The following is a 14505-nucleotide window of genomic DNA, read 5'->3' on the forward strand; positions in this document are numbered from 1 at the left end:
TCTGACGATACTGTTCTTTATTCACCCTCTCCTCTTTGTGCGCACCGCAAGTCTGTTTTGCTCCCTCATGCCGTGCTCACCCTTTCTGGTGGTTGTGGCGCTCTGTACGTCGCGAACCCGTTGCCTTTCCCCACCACTTTACATCGGGGAGAATCGCTCGGCACGGTTGATGTCATCGATCTCGACGACGCTTCTCCTGTCCTTGATGACCCTGACACCCATGACATCAACGCCCTCACCCCTCCCGCCGACGTCGCCGCCCCGTCCTCCCCGGATATGTTTTCCCATTCTGTCGACGCCGCTCTTCCACGTCACCAACGCGCCCAGCTGATCGCTTTGCTGCAGCGCTTCCGCGCATCCTTTGACTCTCCTCAAGTACCGTTGGGTCGTGCAACCGCGGTTCGCCACCATATCGACACTGGCACCCATGGACCCTTGCGCCAACGCCCCTATCGCGTCTCCTCCGCCGAGCGCCGCATCATTGATGAACAGGTGACCGACATGCTGAACCGCGGCGTGATCCAGCCCTCTCACAGTCCGTGGGCTTCTCCAGTCGTGCTCGTCAAGAAAAAAGACGGCTCCATTCGATTCTGCGTAGACTACCGCCGGCTAAACAAAATTACTCGGAAGGACGTCTACCCCCTGCCTCCCTCGTATAGATGACGCGCTGGATTGCCTGCAGGGAGCGGAGTACTTTTCTTCGTTGGATCTGCGCTCTGGGTACTGGCAGGTGCCGATGGCCGACGTCGATCGCCCGAAAACAGCTTTCATCACGCCTGATGGGCTGTATGAATTTAATGTGATGCCCTTCGGTCTGTGCAACGCGCCTGCCACTTTTGAGCGTATGATGGACAACATCCTCCATGGGCTTAAATGGCAGACATGCCTCTGCTACTTGGACGATGTTGTCATCTTCTCCCAGAATTTTCCGTCTCACCTTCTTCGCCTGGAGAGTGTTCTTCGCTGCCTCAGTGACGCTGGCCTGCAGCTGAACTTGAAAAAGTGTCGCTTCGGCGCTCGACAGCTGACTATCCTAGGCCACGTCGTGTCCAAGGATGGTGTACTCCTGGACCCTGCCAAGCTCCGCGCAGTTGCTGATTTCCCGAAGCCCACATCCCTGAAAGAACTCAGAAGCTTTCTTGGCCTTTGTTCTTACTTTCGCCGGTTCGTCAAGAATTTTGCTGCCGTTACCGCCCCGCTGACGCAACTTCTCGCTGGTAGCCAAGACTTGTCGGCTTGGTCCCCTGCATGCGACGAAGCTTTTGCAACGCTGCGCCAGCTTCTCACCTCTCCTCCGATCTTGCGCCATTTCGACCCTTCCGCGCCTACAGAACTCCACACGGACGCCAGTGGCATTGGTCTCGGTGCCGTTCTAGCTCAGCGAAAACCTGGTTTCAATGAGTACGTCGTTGCCTACGCCAGCCGTGCGCTCACAAAAGCGGAGACTAACTATTCTGTCACAGAAAAAGAATGTTTGGCGATTATTTGGGCGATCGCAAAATTTCGTCCTTACTTATATGGGCGCCCGTTCGATGTCATTACAGATCACCATGCCCTTTGCTGGCTGTCGTCACTCAAGGATCCATCTGGCCGCCTCGCTCGTTGGGCTCTGCGTTTACAAGATTACGACATTCGGGTCATTTATCGTTCCGGTCGTAAACACTCCGACGCCGACGCTCTCTCGCGCTCCCCTGTGACCTCTGAGCCTGACCCGCCATCTATTTCCGGCCTCACACCTTCTCTTGACACTATTGATATGGCTTCTGAGCAGCGCAAGGATCCTTGGATTACTTCTCTTCTGGATTTCTTAGACAACCGATCAGCCCGTCTCCCTTCTCGAGCGCTCCGTCGTCAAGCTCATCACTTTGTCGTGCGTGACCAGCTGCTGTACCGTCGGAATCACCTCCCCGACGGTCGCAAATGGCTGCTCGTGATCCCCAGGCATCTTCGCTCCGCCATTTGTGCCAGTTATCACGACGACCCGCAATGTGCTCATGCCGGTGTGCTGAAAACTTTTACCCGCCTGCGTCTTCGGTATTATTGGCGGGGTATGTACCGTTTTGTCCGCCAGTACATACGCTCTTGTCTGGAATGTCAGCGCCGCAAAAACCCACCACCGCACTCACCTGCTCCTCTGCAACCGTTACCGTGTCCGGCCCGACCATTCGACCGTGTTGGAATCGACCTTTATGGCCCTCTTCCCAGCACTGCCGCCGGGAACCGCTGGATCATCGTCGCCATTGATCATCTCACGCGCTATGCGGAAACTGCCCCGTTGCCAGCTGCGACGGCCTCTGACGTAGCCGGTTTCATACTACAGAATATCATTCTTCGTCACGGTGCGCCTCAGGAATTGCTCAGCGATCGGGGTCGCGTCTTCTTGTCCGGCGTAGTGGAAGCCCTTCTTCGCGAGTGTCATATCGTTCATTGCACGACGTCTTCGTACCATCCACAGACGAACGGCATGACCGAACGCTTTAACCGGACCCTCGGCGACATGATGGCCAAGTACGTTTCTACCGATCACTCCGACTGGGACCGCGTTCTACCTTTCGTTACATATGCTTACAACTCTGCAATGCAAGCCACTACTGGTTCTTCCCCGTATTTTCTTCTCTACGGACGCGAGCCTTCCTCCATCATGGACACCATACTCCCTTACCGCCCCGATTCGTCCGACTTTACAACCGTCTCTCAAGCCGCTGCGCATGCCGAAGAATGCCGTCAACTCGCCCGTTCCTTTACTTCTCACGATCAGCACCGTCAGCAAAGCGCCCGCGCCGCTTCTTCCGGTCTGCCGCCGTCATATCTGCCTGAATCCTTCGTTTGGCTGTGGGTGCCCTCCTCCAGCCCCGGCCAGTCTACAAAACTGCTGAGCAAATACCAGGGCCCCTATCGCGTTATTCAGCAGGTCTCCCCAGTTAATTATCTGGTCGAGCCCATCACGCCTTCGTCTGACCATCGCCGCCGCGGTCGTGAAATTGTGCACTTAGACCGCCTGAAGCCCTACTACGACCCAGCCATCGTCTCGTGCCCTTAGGCCGCCAGGATGGCGCCTCTTCACCCCGGGGGTATTGTAAGGAAGAGAGTTGGAGTTCGATGCCCCAGCAGCAAGCGCCGACGAAGGCGAGGAAGAAGATAGGCGAAGCCGACAAAGTTCGGGTTTTGCGCTTGCGAACGCTGGCCTGCTGAGCGGCACCGCTGGGACAAGGACTGTGCCCGTCCACGCTAACTGTGCGAGTTTCCACATTACACTAAATTATTGGGTCCACGCAGAGCTCTCAAATTTTAATCAAATACCTACAAAGACCACCTCTACAGACCTGCTGCATCAGGATATGCCCATTGAAATCATTTCAGGGTCCCTTTTTTAAAGCGACCTGCATGTCCATGTGTGTGTTTTCAGCGTGTGTGAGCTGGAAACAGAAAACTCAAGAAAAAACAGAGATGACTGACTAAGTAATACCGAGTGAACTGGGAGAGTGAGTTTGTAAGTGAATCTGTGCAACAGAGCAACTTCAAGTAATAATTATTTCAGTATACAGGAACTATGTATTAAGTTATAGTATTCAGTTAATGCATTCAGTTATATGATGTGAAACGGAGAAGTATGCAAAAGAAGTCGTAAAAAATCAACAACCTAAGTACTTGCTAATTTCACACACAATGCAGCAATCTAGCGAAGGCGATACCTGAACTCTGGAATGCTCCTAAGTGCAGAAAAAACTTCGGGTTACAAAGTATATCTTGAATGAACTTGAAGCACAAAATGCTGATGCATCATGATTATCATTAAAACAACTTAGAAGAATCATGTCCTGTAAATAATTTTATGTCTGCACCTAGTGTGTGGTTTTGTGCGAATAAACAAGCTTGTTTTTAGACAGATGGCTATCCGGAGCCTTTTTTAAGTAACTGTTCCTATAATTTCCCTGTGTATAATTTCCTATTTATTTCAATGCACTTTTTGTTTCTGTGTGCAGTGAAAAATTTTTTACAGTTCTACTCTGCAAATAATATGCATTGTTGATAAGTCTCTGCCCGCAAGGAACCTTTGTATGTTTACCATTACTGGCATGTCTAACCTGGGGAGGTGGGTATTTCAAGCTTGCCCGTGCAGCTTCTTCCAAGCCCCTTTGCGTGCATTTTCATCAGCAGCAGCCTCAATATGACCACTGCAGTGCAAAGGCCTCTCCCGTGTCTCTCCAATTAACCCTGTCCTTCGCCAGCCACGGCCACCATGTTCCCGCAAATTTCTTAATCTCATCCGCCCATCTAGCTTTCTGCCGCCCCCTGCTACGTATGCTTTCTCTTGGAATCTACTCGGGTACCCGTAAGGACCAGCGCTTCTCTTGCCTTCACATTACATGCCCTGCCCAAGCCCACTTCATCCTCTTGATTTCAACTAGGATGTCAGTCCGCGTTTGTTCCCTCACCCACTCTGCTCTTTACCTGCATTGCCAAGGAAAGTTGGTGCTCAGACGTTTTCACGACATTCAGAGCAAACGGTTTTTTGAGCTCTGGAGTGAGCGTAGGGGCAGCTTAATCTTCCAACTCTTTTTCCTGTACGGCCACTGCCCAATGTCCAATAAGGCAGCACCCCCATTCCATCTCTTTTCAAAAATCACCTGTATGGCATAGAGAGCACTGCAATTGTTCGACAGCTATTGCCGCGAATCTTTGTAGTGTTTGTTTGTTCATGCTTCAAAGCTGCCAGCACGCCGCTTTATCCCTTTGTTTGTGATGCAAGACGCGCCTAGATTAATCGCGACTGCTCGCATCCAGGCGGAGCCGTTTCTTCATTGTTCCAGGGTGTTCTAGTAACTTTCCAAGCTTTATCATCGAAAGTTCGCTATCAGCTTTAAAAAGGAGCATGGCCGAGAGCGGCCGGCATTCTGTTCGACGACCACCGAACACGCTTGTAGCTACGCCGCCGCCAAGTGGTTCAGTTCTTTGCAGGCGCAAGTCAGCCCAAATAAAGAGTTGAGCCATTCTCACTGTTTCCCTGTTCGTCGGACAGCAGTCACCACAACGTAACACTATTGACTCCCCACTGCGGCGATGGCGGCTGGGGTCACGACGAAAACGAGACAACATTCTGTATTATGGCTGACGCACGGTGCTCCGTATACAGATGCGTCCGGCGTGACCCAGCCGCGCTGCCTACATGTGGTTTCTGCACAGCGCGGATGATCCTTGATGTGCGCTGACAGATGTCGTAAAATCGCTGCGTGTTCTATTCAAGGTTGATTCCTCCGCTAGCTGGGCTGTGCTTCATGCAGTTGCAGGAAGTAAGCAAACCTCCATTCGGCACGTTGCATTAAGGGAACGTTCATGCAGACAAACACAATTCAACCTACAAACGTCACGATCCTGGACAGCTCACCGCTGTATATCTCACGCAGCACGATTTGTACGCACACCAAGAGGCGGCACTCACAGCCACGGTCCGGCAGTGTAAGATCACATGCAAGCTCACCAACCTTGGCAAGAACAGCAGCCGCCACACAATTTGGCAATTTCCTCACTGGCGTCCCAGAACCCTCCTCGCAGCGCCGCCTCTCCTCCTCCGCTCTTTTCTCCCTTCTCCTCTTTTTTTCTTTCACGGCTGTTGCGCTCTTCGCTCTATTCCTCCGGCGAGTCTGCCTCCGCGCACCGCCGCCGCGAATCTGCGCGTCTTCTGAACCGCGGCCTGGTCAGCGCGCCTCTCAATGTGCTGACGCATGAACACGTAGGTGGTGGTGGAAACGTTTATTGCCAATGATGTAAATCGTAGGGGGCGCCTGGTTTGCCGCAAAAGTTCGCATGATTACGAGCATTGGTCTGGGTATCGGGCATGCAGCAGTATTTGGTATTGAGCAGTCCGGGTTTGTAGTTGTCGCCAATGTGCAGCCTGCGCTATGGTGAGGGACGGAGCGGGAGGTGCGTATTCCCTTCTTTTGTCTCGGTAATACGAGAGAATATCACGGAAGGAGACCAGGTAGTGCGCGGGCCGCGGGCGAACGGACAATCGTGTGAATCGCCCTTTAACGCCATTTTAAGTACGTGCGCAGTCGCCTTCTTTGCGCGAGGAACGTGCCGGCCACACAAATGGCTCGAAGGGCAACGCGAAAATCGCGAGCCGGCCGCCCTAGAAGCTCGCCAGGAGCAGAACAGCTGTGAAAGACAATACGAGCAGAATCGCTTTATTAAGGCGAAAGCCTTTAATGCCTCATACTGTCGTGAGCAGGGAATGCACTACCTGGTCTCCTTCCGTGATATTCTCTCGTATTACCGAGACAAAAGAAGGGAAAACGCACCCCCCGCTCCGTCCCTCACCATAGCGCAGGCTGCACATTGGCGACAACTACAAACCCGGACTGCTCAATACCCAATACTGCTGCATGTCCGATACCCAGACCAATGCTCGTAATCATGTAAACTTTTGCGGCAAACCAGGCGCCCCCTACGATTTACATCATTGGCAATAACCGTTTCCACCACCACCTACATTGAGAGGCGCGCTGACCAGGTCCAGAAGACGCGCAGATTCGCGGCGGCGGTGCGCGGAGGCAGACTTGCCGGAGGAATAGACCGAAGAGCGCAACAGCCGTGAAAGAAAAAAAGAGGAGAAGGGAGAAAAGAGCGGAGGAGGAGAGGCGGCGCTGCGAGGAGGGTTCTGGGACGCCAGTGAGGAAATTGCCCAATTTTCATGGCACGACATCGCAAGCAGGTGACGAGATCACAATATACGGCGATAGAAACTCGTGCGAGGGGGTTCTCCGGCCACACTGGTCGGCTGCCGTTGCGGCGAAGAACAATACAAAACAGGAGGACAGCAGCGACGCTCCGTGAACTCGATGTCTCTTGAATTCAGTCAGCAGGCGGCGACGCTCCGCGACCCACACGGAATCAAAAAACCACGGTGGCTCGCAGCCGGAAGCACGCAGAGTACACAAAAACGGCACTCAGTAGCGGCCCTTCGACTCCATGAAGAACACGATTTGGGCGTAACCCGCGCACTTCTCACTGATTCAGCGATAGGACACCGCGCATGAACGCTGAAAATTGTGCTGGCTGAAAAACTGTAAACATCCTCCCAGGAAACAGAACAACGATGTGGGCGCAGCCATCTTGACACCTGGTGCCGTTTGCGATGCGTCCATTCACAATTGGTACCGTACGTACTGTAGCCGTACGTTTGCGCGTTTTGACGCGCAAGCGCCTAGGAAAAGAATAGTAACAAAAACAATATCAATATGAAAAGAATTTTACTTTTAATGCCAAAACCTCTTGTCCTCAGGCGAAGAACGGTAAGCAGACGACAGACTTTGCACAGCCCTGCGGCCATTTTGTAAAGGAATATCGCAGACCCGGCGCTGCGCACACACGCTTCACAATTTTCACCCTGACATCCGCCAGCTCAGTGGCGGATTTATGGACAAGCGAGAAAGCTTGCAACGAAAAACCGTACTGCAGCCTTTTTGCTTGCGAAAGAAGTGGAAGAAAAATCTGTGCCTCCCCCGTAACCGAGAGTAGGGTAAGCATGAAATGCAGAATGATGCAGAAGCGTACGCGGACATGACGAGACGCAGGCCTGACAAGAATGTATATGCAGCGCGTTCGAAACTGTCTAAAGTGCGTAGAGGCGAAAGCGTTTTCCGCACCACTTTGCCTGTGACACTGGTGACGTCACCACTGGATTACGTCACACAATTGATGACGAAGTAATGACAAATTACTAATTGGTGACTAATTTCTGATTAATGACAAAATAGTAATTAACTGCCAATTAATCACGCTTAAGCTTCGCCTGTAGGAGTGGAATGCGGCAGCGTGTTGTAGCGCTGCCCGGCAGTCCACGGAACGCCACCACCCATTCGGCGCGATGCCCATCGAACGCGACGCTTTTTGAGGAAAGGAAATGGCACAGTAATTCTCTGTCATCTCGGTGGACACCCGAACCGCACCGTAAAGGAAGGGAGGAACGCCACAACCTGTTCGGCGCGATGCCTTGCCCTTTGAACACAACGCTTTTTGAGGAAACGAAATGGCGCAGTAATTCTCTATCATCTCGGTGGACACCAGAACCGCACCGTACAGGAAGGGAGGAACGCCACCACCCGTTCGGCGCGAAGCTACCGGCGCTTGTATGCCGGTCCTGTAGGAGGGCTTAGAGTGTTTCGTTAAATCTCGTTAAATCTCGTACGGTGCCCGGATGTTCTCGTTTCAGTGCCCGGATGAGTGGAATTCAGTGCCCGGATGTTGGCTCTCGGTCTCGACGTGACGTCACCTTACTGCCGACAACGGGAGCTAAAAGCATTTCATGCTTAATATATCGTTCAAACTAGAACGGTAGGCCTAATAATCAACGCAAAGAAAACTGGCAATCTGGAATGGAAACAACAGCCATGGTAGGGAAGCACAGCTACAGTGTGGTTATACAGACTGTTCCGCAATTAAAAGCGTGCCGAAGAATGCACCTCACAGTGTTGCTAGAACTAAACTAGTTTCGCAGCTTCCAATCAAGGATGGATGGGTAGATGGGAGAGGGAGATAGGAGCGTCCTCTTTGAAACGGGGGGATGGCAAATGACCCATGCTCGGCTTCTTTTTTTATATATATAGCTCCCGTTGTCGGCAGTGTGGTGACGTCACGCTGAGACCGAGAGCCGACATCCGGGCACTGAATTCCACTCATCCGGACACTGAAACGAGAGCATCCGGGCACCGTACGAGATTTAACGACACTCTCTAAGCCCTCCTACAGGACCGGCATACAAGCGCCAGTAGCTTCGCGTCGAACGGGTGGTGGCGTTCCTCCCTTCCTGTACGGTGCGGTTCGGGTGTCCACCGAGATGACAGAGATTACTGCGCCATTTTCTTTCCCCAAAAGCCTCGCGTTCAAAGGGCAAGGCATCGCGCCGAACGGGTGGTGGCGTTTCTCCCTTCCTGTACGGTGCGGTTCGGGTGTCCACCGAGATGACAGAGAATTACTGCTTAATTTCCTTTCCTCAAAAAGCGTCGCGTTCAAAGGGCAAGGCATCGCGCCGAACGGGTGGTGGCGTTCCGTGGACTGCCTGGCAGAACACGCTCGCGCGTTCCACTCCTAAAGGCGAAGCTTAAGCGTCATTAATTAGTAGTTAATTAGTATTTAGTTATTAATCAGTAATTAGTCAATGATTAGTAATTGTCATTACTTCGTCATCAATTAAGCGTGACGTAATCCAGTGGTGACGTCACCAGTGTCACATAGGCAAAGTGGTGCGGAAAACGCTTTCGCCTGTGCTTTAGACAGTTTCGAACGCGCTGCATGTACATTCTTGTCAGGCCTGCGTCTCGTCGTGTCCGCGTACGCTTCGTGTTATGCCCGTAAACATTTCATGCTTACTCTACTCTCGGTTACGGGAAAGGCAGAGGTTTTTTATGCGAAGCATACTACTCGCACAACCGAGCTCTTCCTTGCTGCGCCGCGCACGGCCGCGTAGCTACCACTTGACCTTCATCGGCGCACCACGTGATACGACGTCACAACAGCTGTGAAAGCTGGGGCCTCGTGCGCTCGCTTGCGGACGCGCAGTCTCCGCCGGCGGCCTAACTCCCGCTCCTACCGCTAGGAGATACTGACGTCACGCAAAAGGCGACGCACTCGTTGAGTCAGTTGAGCAGCGAGATGTCGGCCAGGGAGAGGGCGGCTCGCCAGACCGCAAAACTATGCCTCGCATCCTAGGCTTAACCATAAGCTAAGCCAGGCCATTTTTTGTTTGTTTGTCTGTGTTGCAAATTTTCATTAAAATTCGCCATTTTCTTTCACTGCGGTTTCTTACACTTCTAACATTATGTCACCTCCATGCTTTTGAAGCACCAATCTTCCAATCGCTTTTTGCTAACTTTTACCGCGGATTTATTTACATGACCATCGTTATCTCTAAACACTAGGGCCTCAGGAAGAATGACTGGGCCTGCATGGACATCCGGATGGATACCATCACATTTGAGTATCAAGTGTTCAATTGTTCGTACAGATGTACCTCACACAGCACATGCGTCATCATCTCCGTTAAATTTTTTTTTTCTAGACACCCTGACATAGCTTAAAACAGTAGGGTACTGCCTCTTAAGTTATCATAGAATAATTCTTTCCTGATCTGCCTTTTTCAGTGTCGATATCGTTCTACACTATGCTTCTCTTCAATCGAATTGATCCAATTTCTAACTTCTGCGTTTTTAACCTGTCGTTGAATTCTCTTTCTTCGTCCTCGTGTCCCTCATACTTACTGGTTAGTTTTCTAGTTCTTTTTCCGCCACTGTGAGTCAACGCTCTTTCTTTATAAGTATTTAAATAGCTTAGCTGCCCGCCTGTTATCGTCCAATTTCCTCAGGCGTTCTTCATATAGTATTTTACTCTTAGGTTCCCGTGCTTCGAACGATGCCCAGCCCATATCCCCCTGTATTGCCTTGTTTCTGGTTTTGCCGTGGGCACCTAGTGCTAGTTTTCCAACACCTGTCTGATTTAAGTCTAATCTCGGCTGAACTTCTGCCCTTAAGCATAGAACCGCATTCCCGAAAGTAACCCCGGCACCATTATTCATTTCCAAATACCTCTCAGTACTTCATATTTGTTGTAACCCCATAACGCCCTGTGTTTCATTATCCCGGCGTCTCTTCGTCCTTTTGCCGCGGTGGCTCAGCGGTTATGGTGCTCGGCTGCTGACCCGAAAGACGCGGGTTCGATCCCGGCCGCGGCGGTTGAATTTCTTTGGAGGAGAAATTCCAGAGGCCCGTGTACTGTGCAATGTCAGTGCACGTTATAGAACCCCAGGTGGTCGAATTTCCGGAGCCCTCCACTACGGCGTCTCTCATAGCCTTAGTCGCTTTGGGACGTTAAACCCCATAAACCAAACCAAACCGTCATTTTGCCCTAAGAGCCTGGTCATGCTTTTCCGTGTATATCTGCCCTTCGTTTAGCCATATCCCGAGGTATTTGTATTCGGCCACTCTGGGCATTTCGTGGCCTTGTATTGTTAGCACCTGATCAGTTGTATCGTTGAAAATCATCACACCTTACTTAGTTGCGCTAAAACTGAAACCTAGAGCGTCTCTTTCGTCTCCACAACAATTAACCTGAGTTTGCAAATCTTCCTGGCTATGTGCTAACAGTACAACATCGTCCGCATACATTAAACCCGGGAGCCGCTGCTCAACTACATTTCCGCCTAATCTGTACGACAGATTAGAACCTAGATAACTTTCTTGTAGCCAATTCTTTCCATTTTTATCGCATAAAGGATGAACAGCTGCGGTGATAGAGGACAACCTTGCCTTAAACGTTTGTGTATCCCCATAGTTGTGGTACTTTTTATCCCTTCGAGTGTAATTTCAACTTCATTATCTCGGTAGATTTCCTGTAGAAAATCAGTTACCTCATAACCGATACCTCCATCTTTTAATATGTCCCACAGGAGTTCCCTGTTCACGTTATCGTATGCACCGCTTATGTCCAGAAAGGCTAAAAACAGAGGTCTGTTTTCGGCCTCAGCTATTTCTATGTAATGGATAAGAACGAACGGCCTATCATCTAAGCACCTACCCTTCTGAACCAATTCTGAAGTTCTCCGAGTATCCTATTACCTTCTACCAATGACTACATTGTTAATTTCACCGCCTGCATTGGCAGCCTACGCTCCTATATAACAGATGTTATCGAAATCGGACGGAATTATTTTATGTTCATCTTATCTCCTTTCCTTTATAAATCAAATTCATTTTACTCTGTCTCCAGCTGTGCGGAATTTGCTTATTTGTTATGACTGTCTCCAATGCTTTTATCAGGGTCTCCTTGCTTCTTGGGCCAAGTTCATTAATTAGTTTACCTGGAATTGCGTCTATCCCTGCGGATGTGTTTCTAGGAATATTTGCTTCCGCCTTTTTTCAGCTAAGACAAATCAGATCTAAGCTGTTCTCTATTGTGCTGTTCTATAATGCTCTCTCACTTGGGGAGATTACCCTGTTGTCGTTGCTAAATGACGCAGCTATAACTGACGAAATGTAGTTCACAGCATCGTCTCCCTCTAAACATTTTTCCTGAACATCTTTAATCTGTTCCTGTTTTCTTTGATTTGTTTTACCCAACCAGCTTATATGGCTAAGAAGTACTTGAAGCTGGGCTTGTTGGTGCATATTCGTGAAAGACATGAGAGCGCAAAACGAATGAGAGCAGCGCTCGTCGTCCGTGTCCCCGTTTTGCGCTCTCATTTCTTTCACGAATATGCACCAACAAGCCCAGCTTCAAGTACTTCTTAGCAGCGCTCGTCCTATTCCCTTCCTCGTCCGTGTCCCCGTTTTGCGCTCTCATGTCTTTCACAGCTTATATGGTTCCAGAATTTTCGTGGACCTCCTTCATTTGCATTGCGAACTTCAGCCCGCCACTGATCAGAGGACTGCTTTATTTTTAGCCTGGACGAGGACCTGAACGTGCTGTTTCTTTTGTCGATAAGATTCCCATTTTTGGATGGATGGATGGATAGGAGCGCCCCCTTTGAAACGGGGTGGTGGCAATTGCCACCATGCTCAGCTTTTCTTTATTTATTATTTTTTTTGTTTACTGTGTTGGCAATTCTTATTAAGATTCTCCATCACCTTTGCCTACGGTTTCCTACTATTCTAACCTGGATAGGATGGATGGATAGGAGCGCCCCCTTTGAAACGGGGTGGTGGCAATTGCCACCATGCTCAGCTTTTCTTTATTTATTGTTTTTTTTTTGTTTGCTGTGTTGGCAATTCTCATTAAGATTCTCCATCACCTTTGCCTACGGATTCTCTCTTTCTTCCGTGCACGTGTAGAGCTATAGCGTCTCCGATTCGTGGCGCCCCTGGCGGCCGCATCTGAAACTGCGGTGTCACACAGTCCCTATTGTCAGCTATGTGACTCGGCAGGCCGCTCCTACGGAAGGTCGATTGGCCGTGGCGCAGCTAGCGCTTTTAGAGCAGGAGCTTACTCCTCCCATGCAAAACCTCAAGGTATGAGCCATTAAAGGCCTTAAAGTAGCAACTTGGAGTACCCACTGCGCGCCTTCTTTGTGCCGAATTCTCTCTTTCTTCCGTGCACGTGTAGAGCTATAGCGTCGCATCTGCGGCGCGTCGCGATGTATCGTCAGCTGTGCGGCTACGAAGAGACTTGCCAGCTTGACAGCTACTTTTGAAAGCGAACTTGATGAAAGGTTAAAAGCCAGTCGATCACCTGTACTCTGTGGAGCAGTTGACTGTCAACGACGAAGCACAACTGAGCAAGAAATGAGTTTCACAAGTCGGGATCACATCGATTACGACATGTACCTGGAAGTAAGTCTGTCATTTCAATATATGCTCAAAATAACGAACGTTCTATGTGCACAGAGAAACGAAGCGGCGCACTCGATCGATGTTTTCACTTGTCGAATATGAGGCGTATGGCATAGTTCGTTTCAAGTGGCATCCTGGCAGAGTAATCGTGTACACTCGGGACGAAAGTTTTCGGTGTGCGAAAAAGAAAATTCCTCCACGGCCATGGCATTATCCACTGAAAACCCTGGAAAGATACGAGCCCCGCATACATCATCTGCTGGAATATAATCCGCTGACTTGCCGGCGTAGCAGCTACTTTATGCACTGCAAGGCTAAGCGTTCTCATGCCATGCTTTCACTTCAGTTTTGTGAGAACTTAGTTTTTACTGACGTAAAACTTTGTACGGGAAATCGGTGTTCAGTGTGAGCGATGCCGAACCACAGGCGCACGCTGTGGCAACGTGCGCGCGAAGCGTTCCCGTAAATAACGCGCGCATGAACACGCATTGGAAACATTGTACGGAAACATTAGGAGACTTTTAAGTATATTCTTTCGACTTAATTTTGCTTCGGACGCGCTCTCAGAATATTGTGGTGGACGTGCAAAATTGAATTGAGCTGCAAAAATGTACACGTCTCATGTTGCTGAATAACTCTACATGCAAAATTGAAAAGGCAGTTTCTTTTCAAAAAAAAAAGAAACGGCGGAAAATTTCTTATTCCGTTCTTTCACAGCTGGTGTGGCCATGAAAGCAATTTCGTTCGAGAACGAACATAAACCTACCGTGCTGACGTTTATGGGCTTGAAATGGGGGAGATAAATCCGTTCTCCCCGTTTAAGTGCGGCTGACAGAGTTCAAACCCGCGCGGACTCCACCCCGTGGTCGCGTATGCTACCGAGCGCTCGCCGACCACGGCGGGCCTTGCTCTGCGGGAACAAAGGAACGACAGACTGGCTGACACAAACAAGGCATTTATTGATATAACAACAATAACGCCAGCTAGCAACAAAATACACTGAGGAATCGAGGATATCCGACTCACCAGCACGGTTACGAGCGAATGTTCGCCCACGCTAGGGCAGGGGAAAAACTCCGAGGCCAGACGGGACGAGCTGAGGGGAACATGTTTCCACACGAGGTCGCCGCCGGCGAAGAGCGGAGCGGACCGCGAAGCGTCCGCGTCCTTTCCCGGTACCAAGGAG

General features: G+C 50.4%; 1 protein-coding gene across 15 annotated transcripts in view; it reads right to left on the reverse strand.

Moving 5' to 3' along the window:
- LOC149337546 (uncharacterized) overlaps positions 1-7112 on the reverse strand; it is an 85313-nt gene extending 78201 nt beyond the window's left edge. For 3 of the 15 annotated variants that reach the window (XM_089553455.1, XM_089553461.1, XM_089553450.1), the window contains exons 1-2: positions 6684-7112; positions 5484-5508 (exon numbers count right to left, since the gene is read on the reverse strand). In XM_089553455.1, coding sequence (XP_089409581.1) covers positions 5484-5508; positions 6684-6693 — 35 coding nt within the window. In that variant the 5' untranslated portion in view covers positions 6694-7112. Of the gene's footprint in view, positions 1-5360; positions 5566-6683 lie in introns of those variants that run through there. The other 12 variants (XM_089553458.1, XM_089553457.1, XM_089553456.1 and 9 more) reach the window with 10 other exon arrangements.
- Positions 7113-14505: the final 7393 nt, after the last annotated feature.

The sequence above is a fragment of the Amblyomma mixtum genome, chromosome 7 (genome assembly GCF_055824585.1).
Source record: "Amblyomma mixtum isolate Tamu chromosome 7, ASM5582458v1, whole genome shotgun sequence".
NCBI lineage: Eukaryota > Metazoa > Arthropoda > Arachnida > Ixodida > Ixodidae > Amblyomma > Amblyomma mixtum.